At 38.5% G+C, this 27,466-nt stretch overlaps 1 protein-coding gene across 1 annotated transcript in view; it reads left to right on the top strand.

Moving 5' to 3' along the window:
* Positions 1 to 13,418: 13,418 nt before the first annotated feature.
* Positions 13,419 to 27,466, top strand: part of LOC110441749 (sodium/hydrogen exchanger 1-like) — a 55,473-nt gene continuing 41,425 nt past the window's right edge. The window contains exons 1-3 of the mRNA XM_021484992.1: positions 13,419 to 13,455; positions 20,117 to 20,185; positions 24,806 to 24,887. Coding sequence (XP_021340667.1) covers positions 13,451 to 13,455; positions 20,117 to 20,185; positions 24,806 to 24,887 — 156 coding nt within the window. The 5' untranslated portion in view covers positions 13,419 to 13,450. The remainder of the gene's footprint in view (positions 13,456 to 20,116; positions 20,186 to 24,805; positions 24,888 to 27,466) is intronic.

Genomic DNA, 27,466 nt, shown 5'->3' with positions numbered 1-27,466 from the left:
GAAAGGGGAAGTTTCAGCAGAAAAGGGAAGTTTCAGCGGAAAGGGGAAGTTTCAGCAGAAAGGGGAAGTTTCAGCGGACCAAGGGGAAATTTCACAGAAAAGGGGAAGTCCTACCGGGAATGGGGAAATAAAACTTTTTTGGGGAAGTTTCATCGAAAATGGGGAAGTTTCATCGAAAATAGGGTAATTACTACCCCCTTTGCGAGGAAACTTCCCTAAAACTATTCCCTAGTGTTAGGATAAAGGGCCATTCAAACTTGGTTCAAATCAATGACCTTGATCCTCTTTTAAGGTCACAGGGTCAAATGTGTAGTTTAGATGACCTGTTTTAGATAACCAGGCGGCCTCTGGTGATCAGATTTAGACAGTACGTGACAAGCTGAAATGAAGGGCTATCAGGTGGTTCAAATCAATGACCTTGACCAATTTTCAAGGTTAAGGGGTCTTATTTGTTGAAACCTTATGAAAGAAATTTATCAAAAACCAAGAGGCAAAGGTTGATATTTGGCTATTGATTAGTATACTAGGATAAATGGCTATATTAAAGATTGTTAAGATAAATGACTTGGATACTCTTTCAAAGTCACATGGGTCAAGTATATGTTTAAACACTTACGCAACTTCTCCTGAATAAGCAATGACTCAAGGGTGGTGATATGCGTCCAGTAGCACGCTAAGATAAAGGGCTATCGACTTTGAAGTTCAGAATAGAAATATGTTAAAATCTTCCACGCAAGACTGATAATTGCAGGTGTAGAGCAACAAGATTTTCAAACAAAAGTCAAAAGTGTAAAGAGTCATGATAGTCAGCCTGTTTTATTAAGTTCATAATTATGAACTTGACACTCATTAAACAGATATCGGAATGATCAGGTATCAGATGTATTATACAAAAACACTGTTGTCTGCCCTAGAAACTAACTAGACTTGAGCCAGAGAAACACAAACTATATCTGTACATGCAGTAGATTTTGTAACTGTAATTACAGCGTATGTATATTTTATGGGAAAACAACATTAGTATATCTATGTAGATATTTACCTTACATTGAAAATGTAGGCTGACTTGAGATGAAACCTTTGAACTGAAGACAGATAGTTGCTGCACTTTATCGTTGTTTAGTTATCTGGTCACTGGTGATTGATCAAGCTACATGTTCTGCAGCAGCAGATAACACAGTGCGTCTAGTTCTGGTATCAGATAATACTGTTCCTTTCATCCTGCAGACATGCATACACTATGTATGTGTAAACTGAGAAAGTAGATAAAAACAGATGTATTTTGGATATGTCTTGTCTCGTTTATAATAGGCGTTTAACATGTGTGCTTGGTCCGTGAGCTTTGTAATCACTATTTACCATAATAACTTGCACAGTGTAGGATGTTTCCAGGAACTTCTATTGGGAGACCACCTGGCTAGGTAAATTATAATTATTCGAGAAATATCTCGGGTGCATTGCCACTTTTTCCTGGGAAAATATGAACCTGACTTTTTACCTACCTAGGGAAAGACAACTCTCGCACCCTATTCTGACAATATCTCCATGGTAACATCCCTTTATGCAGTGTAACCAGGGTAGTGTCACATGTTTATATTCTTAGCTGGCACTGTCAGTTAGTTCACTTTTCCAACATATTTTTAAAGTAGGGAAGATCATTTGTTCCTGTGTGATGCACACAGAAAACATTTCTGTTAAGGGTATATGCTACATTTTGTTTACATCCATAATTTATGTTTGAGTTATCTCCCACAAAATGATTTAATAAAGATTAAGGAGTACCTGAGGTGTTGTCAATATTTTTTTTAGGTTTTTAAAGGTGATGAGGTTTTAAATTGCAAAAGAAAAAGGGTCTCACTCTGGTAGGAGGTCCATATGGGGGGAAAATGTATATTCTGTTAACGCAGTGCAATGACATTGATTTTCATTTTGTAGCATCATTTTGCATGATGTACCAAAAATAAGAGAGAAAACAAAATCTGTCAATAAACGGGCCACTAGAGGGTTCTTTGCAACACATTGCACAATACTTGCATGTTAAATCACTCAGATTGTCATCTGTAGGAGAGTGCTGCAGAGCTTCCAGAAAGGAATAACCTTGATCTATTGGTCAAATTATCTTTTTCAAAAGTGCTTTTTACTTCACATGTTTCTTTTTTTACTTCACATGTTTCTTTGTTTGGAATTCTCTTCTTTAAGGACGTACAAAGTGAAATTCTTATTGGACATGTTAAGTGTAAACTATATCAAAGTTTGAAGTCTTGCATGAATGACTGTAATGAGAAATGTTTGCCATAGTTTAATTTTCGCCTTTTTTGCCCTTCACATTGAGGGTGAATTAAGCCAATATAAGTAAACAGTCTACCATTATGTAGCTACTACATTATAAGGGTGAAATCAACACTGGACAACCATGGGTTTTACCAGTAAAGGGTGAATATTTGACTGGGGGAGTTCCCTGGTATACAGTAATCATCCAGACTAGGCTATACTAAGAAGACTAGGAGATAGTTATTTCAGACTCTGGTTAATGTGCTCTTTGGCACCCCCCTTATTTATATGGATTCCCTAAGACACACCAACAGTACAAATTAGGGTTGTCAATGGTTAGCCAGAAGAATTTTCGAGTAACCGGCTACTAAAATTGGTCCGGTTTGACAACCATAGTTAATTCCACAGTAGACTATACAGACTGGTGGTAGACACTACTTGGTGATTTGATTTTAAGTGTTAGATGTGATGTCCCATGTAGTGTCACTTCATGAGAAAAGGATGGCGTATTAGGGGAAAGTCCGGCTCACAAGGTTTGTGTGCAGACATGGAATTAGGAAACAATAAATTAGATGAGTCTCCTTGTGAGACCTAGACACCCTGGTCTATAATCAAACCCATCAGGAATACAGTTACACGTTGACTGTAGACTTGCTTGTTGTATACATTAGTTATTACAAAGAAAACATATTTATGTTGCGTGGGAACGAGTTTCCTCATGAACATCAATTCTTCGTACAGTGGTCCCCTAGGGTTTGTAATGAATATGTTCTTTTTTATAGAGGAAAACATAAGTCCAGTATCCATTAACACTCTTCTAACATGTAGCTATAATTGTTGGACAATGACATGCTATTGTTACAATGCATCTGTCAAAACTTAGTTCTTTTCTTGTTAACTGAGTTAGGAGGGCATAATTTAAGGGAGGAATGTACGTAGAGTGATGGGAAATGTGTAGAGTAATGGGGAATGTGGAACGCAGTGATTGTTTTGTTTTTTTGCTGTGTTTTACATTCTTTGTAACACAGCAAAGGTTAAACTACTACAGTGTTTACTGGTGATGTCATGAGCCCAGTCTATAGTGCTATCATACTGAAATGTCAAAATCATTGATGGAGTTATGACACCTGAATCACAAGGTCACATTATTCTGACAAAAAGACATGTCTTTAGGTGTATATATATATATATATGTGATGGTGAATTACAAGGTCTCATTATCCTGACAAACAGACCCGTGCCTTTAGGTATATATATATACGATGCTGAATTATGACGTCACATTATTTCGACAACAGAGTGTTTTGCCTGGAATACGTCAATAAGCAACAAGGTCACATTATTAGGGCCCCATATCGTAGATACAGGTGCCCTATAGTAATCACTCTGTCTGTCTGTCTGACTGTCTGTTTGTCTGTCTGTCTGTCTGTCCGTCCACAAATTTTGTTCCTCGCTGATTACTGTGGTATTTATTGACTGATGTACATGAAACTTGGTCAAGATGTTCAGTTCACAGAAATACACATTAAGGTAAAAAGTCAAGGTCAAAGGTCAAGGTCATTAGGTTCAAAGGTCAAGGTCAAATTTTACATCTTTTCACTGATGAACATTTTGTGATGACATTATGAAGCAAAATTGATCAGAATTAAACAAGAAGTCAACTGACTAAAGGTCAAGGTCATCGGGTCAGGGGTCCAGGTCAAAATTTGTAGCTTTTCACTGGTGAACATTTCGCTATGACATTATGGAGCAAAGTTGTTCAGAATTAAACAAAGAGACACACTGAGGTAAAAAGTTGAGGTCAACGTCATTAGATTCAAAGGTCAAGGTCAAATTTTGCATCTTTTCACTGATGAAAATTTCGCTACGACATTTTGAAGCAATGTAGCTAAGAATTAAACAAGGAGTCAATTGACCAAAGGTCAAGGTCGCTGGGTCAAAGGTGAAGGTTAAATTTTGTACCTTTTCCCTGATGAACATTTTGTTATGACATTATGAAGCAATGTTGTTCAGAACTTAACACAGATTCAACTGACCTTAGGTCCAGGTTACGGGGTCCAAAGGGTCTAGGTCAAGTTTTGTATTTTTCACTGATGAACATTTTTTTATGATATTAGGAAGCAAAGTTGGTCGGAATTAAGTCAAATGACCAAAGATCAGGGTCACTGGGTTAATGGTCAAGGTCATTTGGGTCCAAAGGTCAAAGACAAAGTAGATCTCTGACTTTGACCCTGGCTCTTGATGGAGGAGGTATATAAGGTGAAATAAAACGTATCAAAGCTAACAAATGAGTATTGGACCGGAATTTACATTTCTGTTAGCCCAGCAAATATGGAGGTGGAAGGAAACGACTCAAATCATAGTATATGTAAAATGTAAATTTTGCTTCATTGCGATTCTTTTTGAAGTCCAAATATCAAACGTCATGCTCAGCTATATGGGCAGATTGCTTCTTGATGATGATGGGGGTTATATTGCCACAAGATGGGGCCGTTACTGACCTGTCAGTGTTCTAGTTCTGACAGCCAAAATGCCTAGGAATATTCCACAGTGTTACAAGTTCCTGTCATTTTGACACAGAAGATATGTACAGAGATAGGTGTACACTTCTGAATCACAAGAGCATATTATTCCAACTACCAAAGATAAGGTAGACATACACAGCAGAATTATAGGTTATTCTGACAGAGATGCCAACCTGGCCTACACCAATATTGTAGACGAGTCAGTGTTTTCATCAGGACGGAGATCAATTGTTCCTTTGTTCTGTGTTCTCTATCAGAGGGCAAACACTCGCACCTGCACCAACCCCCAATTGCGGTATGCATTAGTCACCTCATATTATTGTAATACCTTAGAAACTGCAGGTGATACAAGGACACTGCAGCTGTGGAGTTCAAAATTATTTCTTCAACAGTCCTTGGACTATCGTGTGAACATATGAACGTTACTTTTGTGTTGGCTGGGGTGCCAATGTTCTATGAACACAGTTGTAAGAAAAATATTGGAGTTTAAAGATCTTGAAACTTATTAATACCAAGTTAAATTACGAGTATTCTCTGACTTAAAACTAATCTTGTAAGATATTCTTATCTGTATCTCTCCCGTATACCCACACACATTTTTACAACCATTAACCCTTTCAACCCTAAGTAACTTTAATGGACTCTACCATGCATTTATTGGGATGAGTCCAATTTGGTCTACGATGGTGAAAGGGTTAATTTTGTCTTTGAGTTATAGACATTTGTGTGTGGTAGTTTTTCTAGCGAACATAAAATGGTTTAAAAAATAAAACTATTGCAAAGATCTGTCTGCATGTCAGTGATGTATGCTGCATGTAATAGATACCTTGTTACTGTTAAAATCAGTTTTCCTCACCATCTCACTGACTGGGGGACACAAAGCTTGCTGCACCTGTAATTGATGATGCAAATTTTAACACTGGTTACATTATATTAGATCTCTTCTCCAAAATCTAATAAGGAATTCCTGTACTGGGATGCATGCATGTGTGAGAAGAATTAATTGAAAAAATAAAACATCATTTAAAAACCCGAAATCTTTTACAGTGTGAAACCTGTATGGCAGCTCATTGATAGGGTTGAGACACTATATGACACAGCTGGTGTTACAGCTGTCCAGAGTAGCTGCTTTCTTGTTGATACGCAGCAGACTGTTTTATAGTCCCATGGACTCAGGGGAGAAAGCAGCGGATATATACTGATGTCTTTGTTTCAGGCTCCATGTAGGGGTGGCCGTGTCCTCTCATCCTCTCATCCTCTGCTTGGATGGTGATAATCTCCATAGGGAATACAGACAAGGCCATATACAACTCTGTTGAGCATGGTCACTAAGGCTAAATATGGTTGCCTTATTAGGGTCTCCCGCAACAGGTTGACAGACATTCTGAGATATTATACTATTAGTGTGGCGATTGTCTTCAATTGCAAATTGTACAAAACGCGATGGTCCTGCGCCTCAAATATTTCTTCAGTTTTACCATCTTTGAGAGGCATTAGGGGCAAGAAGCATATTCCAGTGTTAGCCTTACCCAGGCCCCTGGTGTTACACTGCCCAGTGTTAGCCTTACCTAGGCCCATGGTGTAACACTGCCCAGTGTTAGTCTTACCAAGGCCCCTGGTGTAACACTGCCCAGTGTTAGCCTTACCCATGCCCCTGGTGTAACACTGCCCAGTGATAGTCTTTTCCATGCCCCTGGTGTTACACTGCCCAGTGTTAGCCTTACCGAGGCCTCTGGTGTAATACTGCCCAGTGTTAGTCTTACCCAGGCCCCTGGTGTTACACTGCCCAGTGTTAGCCTTACCCAGGCCCCGGTGTAACGCTGCCCAGTGTTAGTCTTACCCAGGCCCCTGGTGTAACACTTCCCAGTGTTAGTCTTACCCAGGCCCCTGGTGTAACACTGCCCAGTGTTAGGCTTACCCATGCCCCTGGTGTAACACTGCCCAGTGATAGTCTTTTCAATGCCCCTGGTGTTACACTGCCCAGTGTTAGTCTTACCAAGGCTCCTGGTGTAACACTGCCCAGTGTTAGCCTTACCCCTGCCCCTGGTGTAACACTGCCCAGTGATAGTCTTTTCCATGACCCTGGTGTTACACTGCCCAGTGTTAGCCTTACCTAGGCCCATGGTGTAACACTGCCCAGTGTTAGTCTTACCAAGTCCCCTGGTGTAACACTGCCCAGTGTTAGTCTTATCAAGGCAGCTGGTGAAACACTGCCCAGTGTTAGCCTTACCCAGGCCCCGGTGTAACACTTCCCAGTGTTAGTCTTACCCAGGCCCCTGGTGTAACACTTCCCAGTGTTAGTCTTACCAAGGCCCCTGGTGTAACACTGCCCAGTGTTAGTCTTATCAAGGCATCTGGTGAAACACTGCCCAGTGTTAGCCTTACCCAGGCCCCGGTGTAACACTGCCCAGTGTTAGTCTTACCCAGGCCCCTGGTGTTACACTGCCCAGTGTTAGCCTTACCCAGGCCCCTGGTGTAACACTGCCCAGTTTTAGCCTTACCGAGGCCCCTGGTGTATCACTGCCCAGTGTGAGTCTTACCCAGGCCTCTGGTGTAATACTGCCCAGTGTTAGTCTTACCCAGTCCCCTGGTGTAATACTGCCAAGTGTTAGCCTTACCCAGGCCCCTGTTGTAACACTGCACGAGTACACTTACCCAGGCCCCTGGTGTAACACTGCCCAGTCCTGGTGTTACACTGCCCAGTGTTAGCCTTACCCAGGCCTCTTGTGTAATACTGCCCAGTATTAGTCTTACCCAGGCCCCTGGTGTAACACTTCTTATCAAGGCATCTGGTGAAACACTGCCCAGTGTTAGCCTTACCCAGGCCCCGGTGCAACACTGCCCAGTGTTAGTCTTACCCAGGCCCCTGGTGTAATACTGCCAAGTGTTAGCCTTACCCAGGCCCCTGGTGTAACACTGCACGAGTACACTTACCCAGGCCCCTGGTGTAACACTGCCCAGTTTTAGCCTTACCGAGGCCCCTGGTGTAACACTGCCCAGTGTTAGTCCTACCCAGGCCCCTGGTGTAACACTGCACGAGTACACTTATCCAGGCCCCTGGTGTAACACTGCACGAGTACACTTACCCAGGCCCCTGGAGTAACACTGCCCAGTGTTAGTCTTAACCAGGCCCCTGGTGTAACACTGCACGAGTACACTTATCCAGGCCCCTGGTGTAACACTGCACGAGTACACTTATCCAGGCCCCTGGTGTAACACTGCACGAGTACACTTACCGAGGCCCCTGATGTAACACTGCCCAGTGTTAGCCTTACCTAGGCCCCTGGTGTATCACTGCCCAGTGTTAGTATTACCCAGGCCCCTGGTGTAACACTGCACAGTGTTAGTCTTACCCAGGCCCCTGGAGTAACACTGCCCAGTGTTAGTCTTAACCAGGCCCCTGGTGTAACACTGCACGAGTACACTTACCCAGGCCCCTGGAGTAACACTGCCCAGTGTTAGTCTTACCCAGGCCTCTGGTGTAATACTGCCCAGGGTTAGTCTTACCCAGGCCCCTGGTGTAACAGTGCCTGGTGTTAGTCTTACTCAGGCCCCTGGTGTAACACTGCCCAGTGTGAGTCTTACCCAGGCCCCTGGTGTAACACTGCACAGTGTTAGTCTTACCCAGGCCCCTGGAGTAACACTGCCCAGTGTTAGTCTTACCCAAGCCCCTGGTGTAACACTGCCCAGTGTTAGTCTTACCCAGGCCTCTGGTGTAATACTGCCCAGTGTTAGTCTTACCCAGGCCTCTGGTGTAATACTGCCCAGTGTTAGTCTTACCCAGGCCCCTGGTGTAACACTGCACGAGTACACACTGGGTTGCTGGGTAGACATCAACATCTCACCAATGGAAAGCCGAAAGACAAAATCTAACTGGCCATCCATGATCATCCCAGTTTAACCTCCACTCTAAGCTCCTTCCCTAGGAAATTTCTCCCTTCTTTGTTTCATTACTAGTGTCAGATATCCAGTCCCTGGGTTATCTGCCCTTTTTTTCCTTGGGAATTACCTCCTTCCTTATCTCATTCCTTGTGTCTTGGATATCTCCTCCCTGGGGGTTTTGAGCCCTTCCCTTGGGAATATTATATTACCCCTATTTCATTATCATATCAAACCTCCTCCACCTTTACATCAGAGAACAGGTACATTAAACCAGAAACACAGTAAACCACATCAAAGTCCTGCAGTATCAGGGTAAGAAAGTTAAATAATTAGGCAGTGCTATATCACACACTGGCGGATTGCCTGGTCATACACCCGATAGCATCAGACACAGCCTCCCTGACAGCTAACAGGGCCTCCTCACTCTGATAGAGAATGCGTATGGTGACACAGACGTCCCTGTAGAGTTGTTCCTGGTCGGTAGGATGGTGTATATCCCTACTATCAGCCTGGTCATCTACAGGTGGCTTAATGAGTGTTTACAGTTATCACCTGAATTTTACGTACAAACCTGTTTATAGCATCTAGACACATAAATCGTGGTTATGACATGATCCAACTGTTTATTTTCCAGTACATTGTTTGTGAAAATTTCTGAACTGGCCTTGTTCGACATCCCCTTCCTCTATTTTGTATCTACACAATACATACAGTCCTTGGCGAACGTTGATAATGTTTGTGAACAGGATACCTTTGTTCCCTTAGGTCAGAATACCTCTATATTAACTAAGTGAACACAAACCCCCCACCACCTCCCCTTTTTATTTTTTCTTCACACTCAACATCCCTATCATTTAACATTTATCGAAATAGAAATACTGCAAAAAGGGGATATTTTTGTGTGTGACAATATTTCCGTGACTCCTTCAACTGTTCGCAGTGATAATGGTTCTGAAATCTTTATATACTATATATTTATAATCTAAATAATGTAGTAATAAATATTCGCTTGTAGACCTTTCCTTGCCAAAATTTGTTCAATGAGAAAAATTTGAATATTTCCACACCCTAAAAATGTCCACTTTTACAGTTTATATCTGTACTGTACTTAACACATATTGAAAATGTTTATTAACATAAAACTGAACGCTACCTCCATCCATTTCTCCACTCTTAACTTCCTGTCTTCAACTTCTATTTTCTCCTTAATTTCTCCACACCGAATGTCTGACATCCTCACTATCAGCACCACCCTCCAGTCAACCAATTCAAACAAACATATGTTAAAAGTCAACAAAGGTGAAAAACTTAATTTAATTTTAACCAACATAGATATCTACCTTCTTTGCTTTTTTTTCTATATTCAGTATATACAGTTTGATCCTACATTAAATTACCTTTTTAAAATAATGATTTCATGGAGAGATTATAATTTTTATATTAATATTAGAACCCTGATTTATCTGAAAAAAAATAGTGAAAATAATATCAAATGGAAAGAAATTAAAATCAACAAGTACACATTTGTTTATCTGCTACCAGTCTACATGTGCGACTGAAGTTAATTCTTTAGTGACTCAGAAGCCAGTTCTCCCTATTTCAAAATCCTTCCTAGTCTAAATTTTCATAATTGAAATAGATAAAATTTGAATTCAGTGATAATGGGGATCTGGTGTCATTATTACAAAACATGACTATCTTCTGTGATAAATCTCCATGTTTTTCATCAATGTACTATACCTGGTAGCTGTACTTTATAACAAGGAGCTTGATCGACTCGTCAATTTCAAAACCTCTGTTCAGTTGCCAAGTGTTATTGTTTGGTAATATACACTATAATTGTTCTAGCACTCGATACTGTGAAAGATAAGAAGATTGTGGCCGCTATTGATGTCATGGAGGTTATTTTTAGAAATCAGAAACTTTGGAATTTGGCATTTATTTTTGGCCCCTTACATACTTGTTAGTTGTGATTATATGCTTGCCGTTCTGTCTGTCCTAGTTTCCCACCTCTATGTCTGGAGAGGAGCTATATAATTGTTTCTAATTGTACTATTGACTTTGAGATAATTCTCAAGGTGAAGATTACAGAGGGTTTGTTCTGACTATACTTGCTTCTAATTCAACGTTATGTGATGCAGTAATTTACTGAGAAATACTCCTTCTTCTCTGCCAAATTATTGGTCTTCCTCCCCATCCTCCTTCCCACCCCTCCTTCTCATCCTCCTTCCCACCCCTCCTTCCTATTTTCCTTCCTATCCCTCCATAAGTTCCTATCCTCCACCCCTCCTTCTTAACCTCCTTCTCATCCCTTCCTATCCTCCTTCCAATCTCTGCTTTTAGGTCACCTGAGCTTTAGCTCAAGTGACCTATTGCTATCCGTCTTTGTCCGTCGTGCGTCGTCCGTTAACATTTTACATTTTCAACTTAAACTGAAATACTGGCAAAGGGTTTTCATTAATATTTCATGGGAAGGTTACTGACATTTCCCTGACAAAGTGTTGTTATTTTTCAGGTCGATCAGAAATCCTATATGGCCGCCACGGCCGCCATTTTGAAAAAAAACATTTCAAACTTAAAGTCAAGTTCTGCTAGGCCGATTGAACTGAAACTTGGTAGGAATAATCGACTCATAGTCCAGACAAAGTGTTGTTATTTTTCGGGTCGATCAGAAATCCAATATGGCCGCCACGGCTGCCATTTTGAAAAACTATTTCAAACTTAAAGTCAAGTTCTGCTGGGCCGATTGAACTGAAACTTGGTAGGAATGATCGACTCATGGTCCTGACAAAGATTTGTTATTTCTCGGGTCAATCAGAAATATAATTTGGCTGCCATGGCCGCTATTTTGAAAACACCCATTTCAAACTTAAAAACAAGTTCTAATATGCCGATCTAACTGAAAATCGGTCTAGGAATGATCAGCTCATGGTCCTGACAAACTTAAGTTAACGTTATACTTAACAATATTTCAGTACTACCTCCTTCCCACCCCTTCGCATCCGTTCCTATCTTCTATCCCATTTCTGCTTCCTATTTTTATTTCCTATCCCTCCTTCTTAACCTCCTTCTCATCCGTTTCTATCCTCCTTCCCATCTCTGTTTTCTATTCCTCTTTCCTATCCCTCCCTCTTAACCTCCTTTCCACCCCTCCTTCTCATTCGTTTCTATCCTCCTTCCCACCTCTGTTTTCTATTCCTCTTTCCTATTCCTCCTTCCTTACCTCCTTTACGACCCTCCTTCTCATCTGTTCCTATCCTCCTCCCCATCTCTGCTTCCTATTCCTCTTTCCTATCCCTCCTTCCTAACCTCCTTCCCGACCCTCATTCTCATCTGTTCCAACCCCTCCTTCCCACCCTCGTTCTCATCTGTTCCTATCCTCCTTCCCATCTCTGCTTCCTATTCCCCTTTCCTATCCCTCCTTCCCCAACCTCCTTCTCAACCCTTCCCATCCTCGTTCTCATCCGTTCCTATCCTCCTTCCCATCTCGGCTTCTTATTCCTCTTTCCTATCCCTCCTTTCCACCCTCCTTCTCATCTGTTCCTGTCCTCCTTTCCATCGCTTCTTCCTATTCCCCTTTTCTATCCCTCCTTTTTAACCTCCTTCTCATCTCTGCTTCCTATTCCCCTTTCCTATCCCTCCTTTTTAACCTCTTTCCCATCTCTGCTTCCTATTCCTCTTTCCTATCTCTCCTTTTTAACCTCCCTCCCATCTCTGCTTCCTATTTCCCTTTCCTATCTCTCCTTCCTAACCTCCTTCCCGACCCTCTGTCTCATCAGTTCCTATTCTCCTTCCCATCTCTACTTCCTATCCCTCCTTCCCACCCTCCTTCTCATCTGTTCTTATCCTCCTTCCCATCTCTTTTTCTATTCCTCTTTCCTATTCCTCCTTCCTTACCTCCTTCCCGACCCTCCTTCTCATTCCCGTATATAAGTTTCTGTGCTGTAGTAGTCAAGTGATGTGGCTCAGTAAAAGACAGATAGAAATACAAACCCATAACAATTTGAACACGTATACAATATCAGACACACACGTTCTCTTTCCAAAATATGGAGATACAAATACAATCATGAAGAAGTGCAGAGTAAGGCTACTTGCTCCTATTCAGGTTGGAGTGAAATAAGGGCATATCACTATATAAATAAAGAGGAGATGCGACACCCTCACTCCACACTAACCACAATACAGAGCTCTCGATCATCCTTTGAATTTTGAATGCAGTGGAGTATGTTTTAAATGTAGATAGGATTGCATTACCATAAAAATTATTAATTCATAAATTCATGTTGAAGTTCATGAGAAGCCCAACTGATCAAACCCAGGTATATAGTATTACATAACCAAAATGACAATTTTATTACATAACCAAAATGACAATAAACATTTATGATTGATGATGATTAATTTATAGGATGTGGAAGTCACCAGGAATAGTTGTAACACTATACAATTTAATGGATGTATCTACGAGAATGATAATGTACGTGTACTCTCTAGTTTAAGATAAAGCCAGCAACTAGTCATGTTTTATGACACGATCTAATGCAATTATCAAACGTGATTTATGATTTAGATTTGCGGAAGATTCAGTGCCTGCATCCATTCTTGATTTTCACATTGCTCTACATCATTACCATAACTGTAGTTGTTTATGAGAGAATTTGAGTTATAGAAGAAGATTAATACTTGATATACATTAATACAATACTGTGAGTGTCAATGTTTCTATTTTCAGCTTGCTCATCATCCTTGGCGTGGTTGTTGGAGCCATCATGAAGTGAGTTGGTAATTTTAATGCACAGTATTAGGATTAATGTTGTCTGTATTCACGAAGGCAGATGGATATTTTACACTTTTGGAAGTAAAGTCAATTATTGTTAAATTATAAACACCATCTCCCATCTATCTTTGACAAGAATTTGAATCTTTTCTCATTTGACGCAACAAGATACATCCATTTTGAATATTGATGTAATACCGTATGTCATTTAGGCTTGAAATCTTAGAACTTACGGTAGCCTGTGGGACATAAACTGTTTATTTACCAAATAAATATCAATTCATTATCCTCTGCTTAGAAATGCCAAGAACATGTTGTTTTACTCATATCTGTAGGAACAATTACGATTTCTTAGCTTAAATTCCTTATTACTTCAGAGATACTTTGATGAAATATTGCAACACTTCTACCTAACTATTGTCTGGTATACGATGTGTACGCTAGCAATAAAGATGCTCATATTTCTGTAAACTCAATTAAATTGATAATTTAAGCGATATTTCCCATACGTCTATGTATACATCAACTGTTGCATGATTGACAACAATGTTGCTTCCTCCGCGATTTGTAGATTTATGCCCCTTGAACTACTTATAGCTAGTTAAAGTCTTGTCAAGTCTACTACACCAACACTATATGATGTATTTCTAATTAACTTTGAGAACATCTTGTCTATCATATGACCCTGTAGATATGTAACTGCTATTTCTAATCCTGTTTAGCTCATCTAGGATGAAGGGCTATCAAGTTAGTTCAAATGAATGACCTTCAGCCATATTCAAGGTCACAGGAAACGTGTTGTAAAAACTTTTAACAAAAGACTTCTTCTAAATAATCAAAAGTTCTTGGGTAATCATATTTGGCCAGTAGTATGCAGGGATGAAGGGCTTGTGGGCAAATGGGTTGAACACATTTTAAACTATTTCTTCTTACTAACCAAAATGTGAAGGATGGTGATATTTGGCAAGTAGCATACTCATATTTGTATAAAGAGGTATTATTTTTGTTCAAATGAATGACCATCACCCATATTCAAGGTCACAGGTGTTGGATACGTTTAAATGACATCGATCAGAATAGCAAAACGGCTAAGGGTGATGATATTTGACCAGTAGTATGCTGGGAGGAAGAGCTACCAATGTTTTTAAGGTGAATGACCTTGACCCACTTTCAAGGTCACAGAGTAAAATGTGTATAAACCTTTAAATGACCTCTTATCAATATTGAAAAAAATCCCAGGGTGGTTGTATTTGGCAAGTATTATGCTGGAATAAAATAGTATCAATATGTACAACTGATTTACCTTGTTACATATTCAAGGAGTCATAAGTAATGATATTTAGCCTGAAGATTTATTTCAGTCTACTTTTAAGGTTACAGGTGTATGGGAGTCATGCTAGGCAATAAGTAGTATAAGTTGATGGATAACTAATCCTTAAGTTTCAAGTAAGTGCCATCTCAAGGGTAAAGGTATGATTTAAAATGTATACGGTAAACCTCCAGTCAGTTCGAATCGGCTGATAGTTTTCAATAAAAACAATAATTTTCTAGCTAGTGATAGTTCAAACTCTGATTGTCTATAATTGACCCTATTTCGGATAGTCCGAACTTGTCAAATGAAAAACGTAAAATAAGATTTGTTTTGGCCAACTCCATTGAAAGCTTGCGGCGTTTGGCCCCGGAAAAAATGCCAATACTTTGATCAACAGACATGCTGATGGTAATGGGTTGTATGTGTGATCATTGCAGTACAGCTGTGACAGACAAACCATAAATATATGTCACAGATTTTAGCGTTGATTCATTTTTTTACATTGTTTGAAAAATACATTGTGCACGAGACAGCTAATTGCAACTTAAGACCTGACAATGTATAAATAACATGCGATCAGTACGAACTGACGTCATGCTGTATGGCAAACTAAGAAATCGCCTGTGTATTGTCAAATACGGTGTTAACTAAGCATTTTGATTATTTATTGCCAATCAAGGTATTACCTGTAAATGTGTGCCCTCACACCAGGTAGGGAAGGCCACGCGGGATGTCGCAGTAGGGATCGGCCGCCCGGTTATTGTGAGTGACGTGATTAGCATTCATGTCCAGTCCAAACAATCCACAGGTGTCCCAATTATTAGCATATACCTATATTTACAGTAGTGCTTTCGTAAACGCAACAGATTATGTAGACTATGTTTTCAAATTATTAAACGGACCATTCATTACGAAATAATATATACAATAAATAGTTTCTGATTCAAATCAAACATATGACCATGCAGAGACTCAATATTTAGGTATCTGATACAAGGTAGTCATTTTTGCCGATAGTTCGAACTCACGCTTATTTTCTGAAGCATAATTTCGTATAATTCGAACAGGTTCCTCGATATTTATTAAATTTTCTTCCAATTAACTGACTGAAGGTTTACTGTATATCAACTTTATGTTGAGGCAATAAACCCTGGTAATCTTTGACTTAAAAGTAGACCCATCCTAGAGAGCTATTTGTTGGCTCACAATCAATTGGGATGGGATTTTGATGCCTATGGAAATGTAGTAAGGTTGTTTGATAACATTGCACTGTTTATGTGCATTACAGCAGGAAGTACAAGTCAGTAACTCTTAAAAATACTGAAATACAGCCAGAATCAATCTTAAATTGTTATACTAGAAATATTTTTCTTTCAAATTGTTAATATTTCACCTAGCATTACTTCTGTACTATACCTACTTTCCCAAGTCATCATTCTAAAATCCATATAAAAACTCAGGAAGAAAGGATTAAGAATGCTGTGGCCTTGCTATGCTGATGATGGATAATAAATGTGTTATGAACTTTTACATATATTTTAGTGCCATATACAATGATGGTGATTTTGTTTTTTGCTGCTTTGTCTTAATAAAATGAACGAATAATTTGTTTTGTCGAATTGGAAAGTAAGCTGTTTTGATCACTTTTGTTCAAAATTTTCAGAAGAAAGTTTTAATGGTTTTACGCCACGTACAGAACCAATATATTATATAGCCCTGCCATTTTATTGCATACCTGCTAAATGACCCGCATTCTGCGGGTCACACCCGCAAAATGAACCTATCACCCGCGACGATCTTATGACCCGCGCGGGTCATACGTATCTTCCGCATTCCGTAAATATGACCCGCAATCACCCACATCCGCGTCTTTTATTAGGATCTCCGTACTTCTGGAAATGTTCCGTTCGTGTCTCTCGGAAGTTTAGCTTTCAGTTATAGGTAAAGTCTGTATACTAAGTGATTTGTTTTCATAATGGTGTCCCTGTTTCGGAACCAGCCTGGCAAATTCAAAAGGTGAGTACTGTTCACTGCTACTACAATGCATATAATCCCGATCGTAGCGCTTGTCATTTCACTTTCACAAATGGCTTCTAACCCGAGAAAACGTTTGTTATTTTAGTGTTCATAGGCAAAAAAGAAAAAGTATGCCTGTAATTACAATGCTTCGTGGGAATAAGATTATGATTCTCTTCAGAAGAGTAATATTGGACCCGATCATGCCTATTGTAAACTGTGTACCAATCATTTTTCGGTAGCTTCGGGTGCTACGTACGATATCAAAAGGCATGCAGTTAAAGAACACTTTGGGAATAATCTTAGGTTTGATGTGTTGTGTAGGCTAATGAAGGCATGTTTGGTACTTTCAGTGAGTAATGCTGACTCTGAGAGAACATTTTCCATGTTGAAGAAGATCCAGACGGAAGGGAGATCTGAATTAGGAAATGATACAATATGTGCTTTGTTATGTGCAAAACTAAATCAACATGGTTCATGCTTTCAGTATGCACCTAGGAAAAGAAAAACATGTATATTGATTAAGAATATGTAATAAAACAATGAAGGTGTGATAAAATGTTTTGTTTATTTCAAATAAGTCATTGATCTTGCCAGAAGACAAATCATAATACACCGTAAAGCCGAGACCCCGCGAAATTATTAAATTTCCACACAAAGTTTCGTTCGCGCGTTATCACCCCCCACAGAATTTCCCAATGGGGACCCCCATTGGGAGATTCAAAGGTTAGCAGGTCTGTTATTGGGGTGGAGTGATTATAATGTTACCCACGCTAGTGTCACATTGCATCCAGTTACGTTATGATACTTCTGAACCGATTTCTTAAACTTAAAAAGGTCAAGTATCAGAATATATGAATGAATTTGTGTTTCAGAGCTCTTTAGGAGGCATTCATGTCTTAAGGACAGATTTCTAGTTTTGTCTCAGGGGAGTGCATGATTTTGAATAAAGTGTGGTACAGAATTTCTCTAAGGCGTTGAAGAAAATGGCTCATTATCATCATCAGCCATTGGCCCTCTTGTTATTACTGTCTTGTAAGAAACACTCCAAATGTAAATAAAATGTCTTGTTATCTGTTAATTAGCCTTTTGATGGTTGTTAACTTCCCGAGTCACATCTCTGTTGCAGCTTCGATTGATCAATGACCTGTTGTATTGCTTGTAAGTCTTGATAGTTATAACAGCCACAAGAGTTTCTGACACACAAGTGTCGCAGCTCAATTGTAATCGACTATTCAAACCTAACAGGTATGTCAACTCTCATGGCGGTAGGACGTGACTGACATGTAGAAAATTCTTTCGTGACCGAGTCAATGTCTGTATAACGAGACAATCTAGCCGCTCTAGAAATCATTGGCCAATTTTCCCAGTCATAATTGTTGGCAGTCACGAACAGGGGGAGAGAAAAAAAATTAGCGCCAGGATCCAGTGTATGAGTTATCTTCCCTTCCCAAGGGAGCAGATGTGCTGACAATCGTAAAAACACCACCATTTACAAACACGGAGACTTTCCATTGGGAGTAAGAGTTAGTCTTAATGTGTTTGTGGTGACTGATAGAAAATGTCGCACATAGTTTACTCAAGGCATCGGGGCAATTCTGTTGGAAATTTTATTTATTGACCATTAGGGAAACAAATAAATTGTTTTGGCAGTTAAACTATATTTCCGAAGGTTATGTCTGATTCAACAGTATAGAGATTAAACTTTGGGCATTCAAATACATCTAAATTTTTCAAAATTGATCTTTATAACTTTACAAAACTATGTCGTGACAAATCTGTGGGCTTAGATTGAAACAAGAATATTTTCGTCAGTTTTTCCACCCATTAATTGTGTATAGCCTGCAATGAAATAAAATGTCCATGCCTCAGAATGTTAGTAATGTTTATTTTTTCATCTGGATTAGAAATTGAAATCCCCATACTACTGTCAAACGCTGAAACTATGAACAAGATACTTTTCACCAGAATGACAATAGTGGTGATAAATTATTTCTGAAATGAAACCTGAATACCAGAACTTAATCAAATAGAAGACAAATACGAGACACTCGAGTAAAATGTTGATTTTTTTACTTGATGTTAATATTTGTTACATTTGCATGTTATGGCCATGTCGTCGCCCACATAACAGCTGGAATTGAATAGAAACTGGAAATAGAAAATTCCTCTCCCAAAAGCTATTATGATATTAATAATAATAATTTGAGGTTCTTATATAACACTTTTTCACAACTGAACTCGTAGGTCATCTCAAAGCGGTTTACAAATTATTATCTGTGGTTATAGGGCCTTTGCAACCAGCCAATATCTTTCTCAACTCCCTAGGGAGCATAGAGTCGGAGATGCCATTTCGGCGCTTACAGCTAGCATTCAACAATTCCAGCACTGCCCAACCACATACTCATTTACAGCTGAGTAGACTGGAACAGTTGGAGTAAAGAATCTTGCTCAAAGATACAACACAGTGCCGTGTCGTGACTTAAGATAATGTGAAAATGTCATTTTAGATTCCAAAAGTTAGCGTCCAATTCTGTTGTCCAAAGTAAAACTCTGCCTGCCTTTTGGACTGTGTAAGGTATGACAAAGTGAGATCTCGTAATGGTATGGTTCCCTGTACCGAGCATATTCAATTTAAAAAAACCTGAAGAACTGGAAGCAACATCGAAATATGTTGGTTTGGTTTGTTTAACGTCCTATCAACAGCTTTGGTCATTTAAGGATAGCCTCCCCTGTGTGCAAGATGTAAGCATGTAGTGTATGCGCGTGTGTTTTGGGAGGCTGCGATATGTTCGTGTTTGTCTCCTTATGATAGACCGGAACTAATGCCGACTTTATAGTGCTACCTCACTGAAACATTCTGTTGAAGACACCCAGCAAGACCACATTATACTGACTACAGGCGAACCAGTCGTTGTTGTGGCTAGGTTTGAACCCTGTTGTGTTTGGGTTTGAACCCTATTGTGTCTAGTTTTGAATCCTGTTGTGTCTAGGTTTGAACCCTGTTGTGTCTAGATTTGAAACCTGTTGTGTTTAGGTTTGAACCCTGTTGTGTCTAGGTTTGAACCCTGTGGTATCTAGGTTTGAACCCTGTTGTGTCTAGGTTTGAACCCTGTTGTGTCTAGGTTTGAATCCATTGTGGCATTCAAGATCACCTACAAAAGATGATTGTAGACATGATTGTCATTTGAATATATTCTTCTGTTTTTAGGGTCCTGAAGAAGCCCACTATATATAGGGGCAAAACCGTTCTACACTTCTAATAGACCTCAAATTAACTACTTGCTCCTTTGCCTGTTGTGATTAAATCTATGACTGTTCTTTTTTCAGTGCCACTATGGCATTTGAGCACATGCCAAGAATGGGAGCCACACTCTTCTTCCTGTACCTACTCCCACCGTAAGTAAAAATGTATTTTGTTTAAACCAAAACTTGCTTTGAAATTCATACTGTTTTATATGCCAATTTTATGGGGAAGGGGATTTCGTGTTACCCATGTCCATCCTGTCTCGATGCAGGCTCATTACTCTAAGCTTCATTTCTGATTACATTTTAATCAAACTTTATTCAAAGGTCAGTTATAAAAAATACCTTGAACGATTTTTATCTCCGGGTTTCAAGGTGAAGTCCAAGGTCAACCTTACTACATTTGCATTTATAGATCCTTTGTCAACTAAATGAAAATCATCACCCAAGCAACTTAATTTTACATAACAGAACTTGATAAAACTTTATACAAACGTCAAGTTCAAAAATACTGTGAATGGGTTCATATTTTAGGTTTCCAAGGTCAAAGCAAAGGTCACCATTACTATTTATAGAAACTTTATGAAACAATGACACTAAATTTTTCAGTTAGGGTCATGTCTGTCTGTCTGTCACTTTACTACTACTATTTCAAAATGTGAAAAAATTACTATGACTTCTGTCCAGTGATTATGGAGGATATATTACTGTGAGGCACATAACAGGACCCTTGCTAATCTGTAAGCGTTCTAATTTATCTTTCAACTCTCATATATCATAATGATAATATCAATATGCAATTAACAAGGTTCAGGTTCAAGTAAAAGTCCATCTATCAACTCATCTCCTTTATTGAGTAAAAAATTAGGAACAGATAGAAAATAACGGATTCAGGATTAAAACTTGTTGTTTAATTGGTTAAGTGGCAGATTCTGGGACTGGGGAAAGTTTCCGAATGACTGCCTGGAGAGTTTCAAAACAGGAAAATGGAAAAACATTTTTTCATAAATAAAATTGTCAGACTGAATTTCCTTAAGCCTGTGAACCCTATGCATCCAACACCGTTCCAGGTTTTTTTTGCGAACCATCCATAATGAAAAGGAAGTTGATCATATTGTAGGGAATTAACTTTATTCTAATTGGATTCAAAGAGCCAATTAGGAAGATCCTAGTTTGTCAACCATTAGCATGGATGCAATTTTTTGTGTTTTCTAGTCATCAAACAAGATGTATTTGAGAAAAATAAAGCATTAATTTGAACCTCATTTGAATTTGAATTACAAAATTTAACATGGATATTTTCCTTCCATATCAGAATATTTCTGATTTTATAACAGTTCTGAATTAAAAGGAAATAAGGCAAGTTCACTTCCTGAATCCAGGTAACTTGCAAATTCTAGAAGTCCATGCAGTACTGCAGTCTACCAAGTGTTTCCTTGTTCATTGGTGTTTTGATGTCAATTATAAAATTAATCAAAATGCATTGTCTTGTGGATTTTAGCTTACCTTGCCCGACGGGCACAGTGAACTTAGCCTGCTGCAGGTCATCTGGCATCTGTATATAGACTATAAGATTCTTTTATGCCCATGGATGTAGGATAGGGAAATTCCACCCTCTGGATTTCCAATTTTTTGAGGCTGTGCCCAATTTGAAAATCTTGAGGGTGGAATTTCCCGATCCTACACCCTTGGACATGAAAGAGTATTTTCTCATTTCAACAACCAGAATAAGGTCAGAAACCATGAAATAAATGCATTTGAACTGGCTACCATTTTGAAAATATCAATCCCCCCACCCACCCCTGAGCTTTTTAGACGAAAGATTATCTGTAGGCCAGATTTAGCATACCCCATATTTGCAAACAGTTTGCTCAGAGAAATGAATCTCATCTCTTTAACCTTTACAGTAAATATATCGTAATAGGATTTAATCTCGTCTCTTTAACTTATACAGTAAATATATCGTAATAGGATTTAATTTCATCACGACGCCTTTGGTGCATTGCAGCATCAGAGTTTCCCAAATTCATGATATCATGTAATTGTTGAGCTATTGTGAAGTCACATCACGTGAAATATGAGTAAGATAGAAATTACCTACACCCCTTTCTTACCTTGGACAGCTCTATCTTACACACATAGAAATGAAAGAAAACATTTTCTTCACAGCAATTTATTAACTAATAGACTGAATTTAGTTGAACTTTGTACAATTTTTGTTTTGTGTTCCAACCATTTTGGGTAAAATCATGTTGGAATAAAGGCTTACCAAGTTGGTTCAAATGAATGACCTTGACCCATATTTATTGTCACAGACCAATGTTCTTGATAACGTAAAGGCCCAATATGATGTCATTGGCTTATAGCTTAATGTAGCCCATTCTGATATATTCATGAACCTTGGTCCACTTCTAAGATTACTTGTGGGAGATTAATAATACCAGGTTAGGATACGGGCCAATTGGGCCTCTTGTTTGTAGTTACTGTTTTGACTATTTCTCCGTAATTTGGTTTCTTGTCCATATGTCCATCCTTTCAGCTGTCTGTTGACAAATTTGTCCAAAGTACTGCTTTACCCGTATTTATCTGAAACTTAATACAATCATCACTTTACGGGAAATGTACCAATTTTTGTGTCCCCTGTGTTTGGCTCATTTAAACAAGTAATATAAATAACACTGTGTTTGTAACAAAATATTAGTAAGAAAATATGTATGGATGCAGTGCACAACCAATACATGAAGTGAGTTTTTACCTTGGGTACCTTTGGGAAATCAATGTGAATGGTCCCTGTCTGATCTACCCGCGGGTCTACTAGAGGATGGTAACATAAGCTAACATAATTACATGTCAATTGTGTAACTCGTTTACATTAACTTCATTAGCATTATCTAGTATATTGGAATGATGACCAATGCAGTCACATTCTTGTATGCCCTTTAACAAATTCACCCCTGAATTTTCATAATGAACTAATCCAACCATAGAATTGGAAGAGTTCAAATGTGTCTTCAGGGGTGAATGAGTTATATACATCATCAACTAATGAATGACAGTGAACACCTGTAACCCAGACCTATATGTTACCATTAATGATTTATATAGTCTACCTTAATCTGAGAGAGGAGCTATGTTGGAATGGAAATGATTGTCGCATAGACACATTTCAAGTCTCTAAGGGTAGCCATCGGAGATACAGGTGCCCTAATTAGTAATCACAATGTCTGTCTGTCCGTCTGTTTCCAGAGATTATCCAGAATCCAAAATACAGTTTTTTGAATTTGACATGGTCATACACTATAATAATAACAATAATTTGGCAGCCTTAGCCTAAAAGAATTCATAAGAGAAAATATAGTACTATACTTCTGTAGACTGTGGGAACATATTCATTTTTCTTCATTGTGGGATAAGTTATGGCACCTTTTGGCTGGGGAAATTTGAAGCAATCTGTTTTTGGTTGTAAAAAGAAACAATGACACCTGTAGTATTTACATCCTTAGTATAATATAATACTGCTATATTTCATTTATATACCTGGTGAATCATACTATATATGTATATATTTCAGCCAGTTTTCAGACCCTACAATAAAATAAGGTTCCATATTTTATACTGACAATAGAAAGGTATTGTTGATGTAGCCAGACAAGTGTTTTCTAACTTCAGTACATGTCTATTTACATTCCTTAGTTACTAAAATAGTTACGTTTTCCCATTACTGCTGTGGGACAGAGTATCTGTACAATCTATACACGACCAAGCATTAGACGGTCCCCATCAACTCATCTAAAAAATATTCTTAATATTTTTGTTTTAATGTCAGACTCACTATAGTTTAAAAATCAGATTTCTCTAAATATTTTTGAATTCTACTTTTTGATGTTTAATAAACACCAGTGATAATTGAATAACATTGTTTTATATACATGTAAGGCATTCTGATGTCAATATACAGCTGAAATGTTTACATATCAGGAATTATTCACAGTCATAGAGTTATTCTGTAACATTTTTTTTTAAGGGAAATTGTCATCCATCATCCAACATTTGATATTTGTCCACGCCTTCTCAGTTCCAGAATATAAAGCATTATAAAATAAATGAAAAGTAGGCAGCTGGATTATCAGCTGGATTATCCAATTCATTTAAATAAATGACCTTGACCTTCAATCAAAGACCACAGGGGTCAAATGTGCTGAAAGTTAGTACAATGTGTTAGGTTGATTTGAAAAACGTATTACTGAAATACAAATTAGGAAGGAAGACAATTTAAAAATAGTGCCACACAGAGCATCAGTTCTGCATGCTAGTGTATGATGAGGTTGATGCAAAGGTTTAGGATATGAACAATATGTTGTTATTGCACTCTCAAAAATGCAATTTGTTTCCATCTATATCTATACATTGAAATGCAATAGATGATTTGTTTATGATCCTGTTGAGGATACAGGGTACATTAAAACCTCGTTTAAAGGAGGAGGAGGAGGAGGAGGAGGAGGAGGTGGTGTAATGGTCAGTCACTGGTTTATCTTGGCTAGACAATCTGGTATTGGAGATTGTTTTTCAAGGCCCAGACTGGGCATAGCTAGTAAATGTGTCATCAATTTATTTGTCTCCCTTCTTAATTTGTATTGTAATGTGATGTATTGCCTAGTCAGCAGATTGTATCCTGTAGAATAAGGTATGTTCATCTGAATGTCTAGCTGTCACCCAGAATGTTCGTACCAGAATTGTTTAGAATATCACAATATGTATTTGTATCTTTGACAGGATCATCCTCGAGTCGGCTTACAGTCTCCATGACAGAACCTTCTTTGAAAATGTCGGTACCATTATAATATATGCAGTTATTGTAAGTATCTATTATATAGTTACCTTTCTGCTCCGTGACAATAGAAAGTTATATGATAGATACAGGTTGTTAAACCTGTGACTTTGAAATCATCTCTCTGTCTGGCAAAGGAGATCATATTCAGGATCAATTACTGGGAAAAGTCTTCTTTTTTTTTTTATGGTCCCTAACTTTTATAGATTTACTGAAATGGTAATTTTTGCAGAATCTATTTTTCATGAAGCTGAAGGTAAAAATGGATTAAAATGCTATTAATTTCTCAGGTTGCTTGTGTGAAGATACAATTTACTGAAATAATTTTGAAAATCTGCAATTTGAGAGACTTGATTTTGAGGCTTGATTTAGACAGAGTTCACTGTATATGAAGGTCAATAAATATGCAAGACCACACACTTGTGTTTTTCTAACGAATCAGAAAGCACTCATTTATTGCGCGGACGAATATATAAGTCAGCACAATAAATGAGTGCTTTCTGATTCGTTAGAAAAACACAAGTGTGTGGTCTTGCTTTTGTCTATTACCTTCCTTATTTGGTAGAGATCGATACAAAGATTTTATAAACTTTGATATTTTTTGCAAATACCAGGAACTTTTCAGTTCGCCATGACAAGGGATTCCCATAAAAAAGTACTTCTGGTTAGTAGGTAAATACAACATTCCATATTGCACATGTGCAATACAGAATGTTGTATTTCAAGGTCTGAAAATTGCTTGTATTACTATAACAAGATTCAACAGGTATGTGATAAATGGACTTATTATGGAGTGTGTGAAGATCATAAATGTATTTTCAAAACAGTGTGACCGTATAGAAGTCATCTTAAGGGTGGTTGGGTGGTGCAGTGGATAACCAACTCGCCTTTCACCAAGGAGCTCGAGGCTGGGGTTTGATTCCCTCATCGGACATGAAAAGGTATGGGGTCACCTGCCCGACCATTTTCTCTGGGCACTCCGGTTTCCTCCCACATTAAGACCCCCTCGCGCTAACATCCAGGCCAACAACAGTGATTGATATCTTTTCCAATACAAACATTTAAGTGTACAATGTCATAGATACATTTCCAGCAAAATGTATGATGAAGATAATTACCTGTATACAAAGCATGTTCAGTAGTGTTTGAAGGTCATTAAATGTTACTTTGAACAAGGTATGAAGGTCATCAAATCCTTAACCATTACAAGGTATGAAGGTCATCAAATCCTTTACCATTACAAAGTATGAAGGTCATCAAATCTTTTACCATTACAAGATATGAAGGTCATCAAATCCTTTACCATTACAAGGTATGAAGGTCATCAAATCCTTTACCATTACAAGGTGTGAAAGTCATCAAATCCTTTACCATTACAAGGTGTGAAAGTCATCAAATCCTTTACCATTACAAGGTGTGAAGGTCATCAAATCCTTTACCATTACAAGGTGTTAAGGTCATCAAATCCTTTACCATTACAAGGTATGGAGGTCATCAAATCCTTTACCATTACAAGGTGTGAAGGTCATCAAATCCATAACCATTACGAGGTGTGAAGGTCATCAAATCCTTTACCATTACAAGGTGTTAAGGTCATCAAATCCTTTACCATTACAAGGTATGGAGGTCATCAAATCCTTTACCATTACAAGGTGTGAAGGTCATCAAATCCTTAACCATTACGAGGTGTGAAGGTCATCAAATCCTTTACCATTACGAGGTATGAAGGTCATCAAATCCTTTACCATTACAAGGTATGAAGGTCATTAATGCTTCTCTAATGCAAAATCATAAACATCTACTCAAGTGTTTCCGAGATACCTAAGAGCTGAGAAAGTAATTGGGTTCTTCACCTACATAGAGGAGATGAAAGGGTTTGATTAATTATCGGTGCATGTTTGTATTTCTGTGTAGGGTATTCTCTGTACAATGTGCTGTGGTATTGGTGTTTGTATTTCTGTGTAGTATTCTCTGTACAATGTGCTGTGGTATTGACTTGTAAAACTCTTCTTTATCATCATTCTACTATCTTGTAACCTCTTATAAAGTTTTCTGATCTGCATGAGAAACAAAATCGTGACTTGCCAACTTGTAAAAGTGAATTTGGATGGAATTGTGTTTAAGCTTAGAACTGATAACAATAGAATATAACAAAGGGATATGTAAAACAGTATTGTTTCAGTAATTTGGTTAGAGCTATTATTTAGTGTTCAAGGTACTGGAGTATATATATAGACTTGTAATTGTAGTGTAGGCCTTCAGACACATAGCTGTCTATATGCTGGTGTGCAGGTGAATACACCAAATTTTCTTACGGAAGCAAAAACTGCTTGCTGTACCCCTTGTCCCCCTGACAAGTCTCCGTTCCTAAATGAACCACTCAGAACAAGGGCCAACTACGCTGCTGGCCTTCTGAGTGTCTTCACAAAGATCTGGGAAAAAAATCTACTGGATATGTGGCCTAGTTCATAAAACAGCTGAGAGATAGGGTTAAAAAGGGTTTGATCGGGTTAAGCAACTTTTCTGAAACTATGAGACGGATATCAACATTATTTGACTGGAACTATTCTCTAGTGAAATAGTATTGAAAACCGCAACCGGGGGGG

Source organism: Mizuhopecten yessoensis, unplaced genomic scaffold, assembly GCF_002113885.1.
Source record: "Mizuhopecten yessoensis strain PY_sf001 unplaced genomic scaffold, ASM211388v2 scaffold716117, whole genome shotgun sequence".
In the NCBI taxonomy this organism is placed as follows: Eukaryota; Metazoa; Mollusca; class Bivalvia; order Pectinida; family Pectinidae; genus Mizuhopecten; species Mizuhopecten yessoensis.
This window is presented reverse-complemented; position numbering and strand designations above follow the sequence as displayed.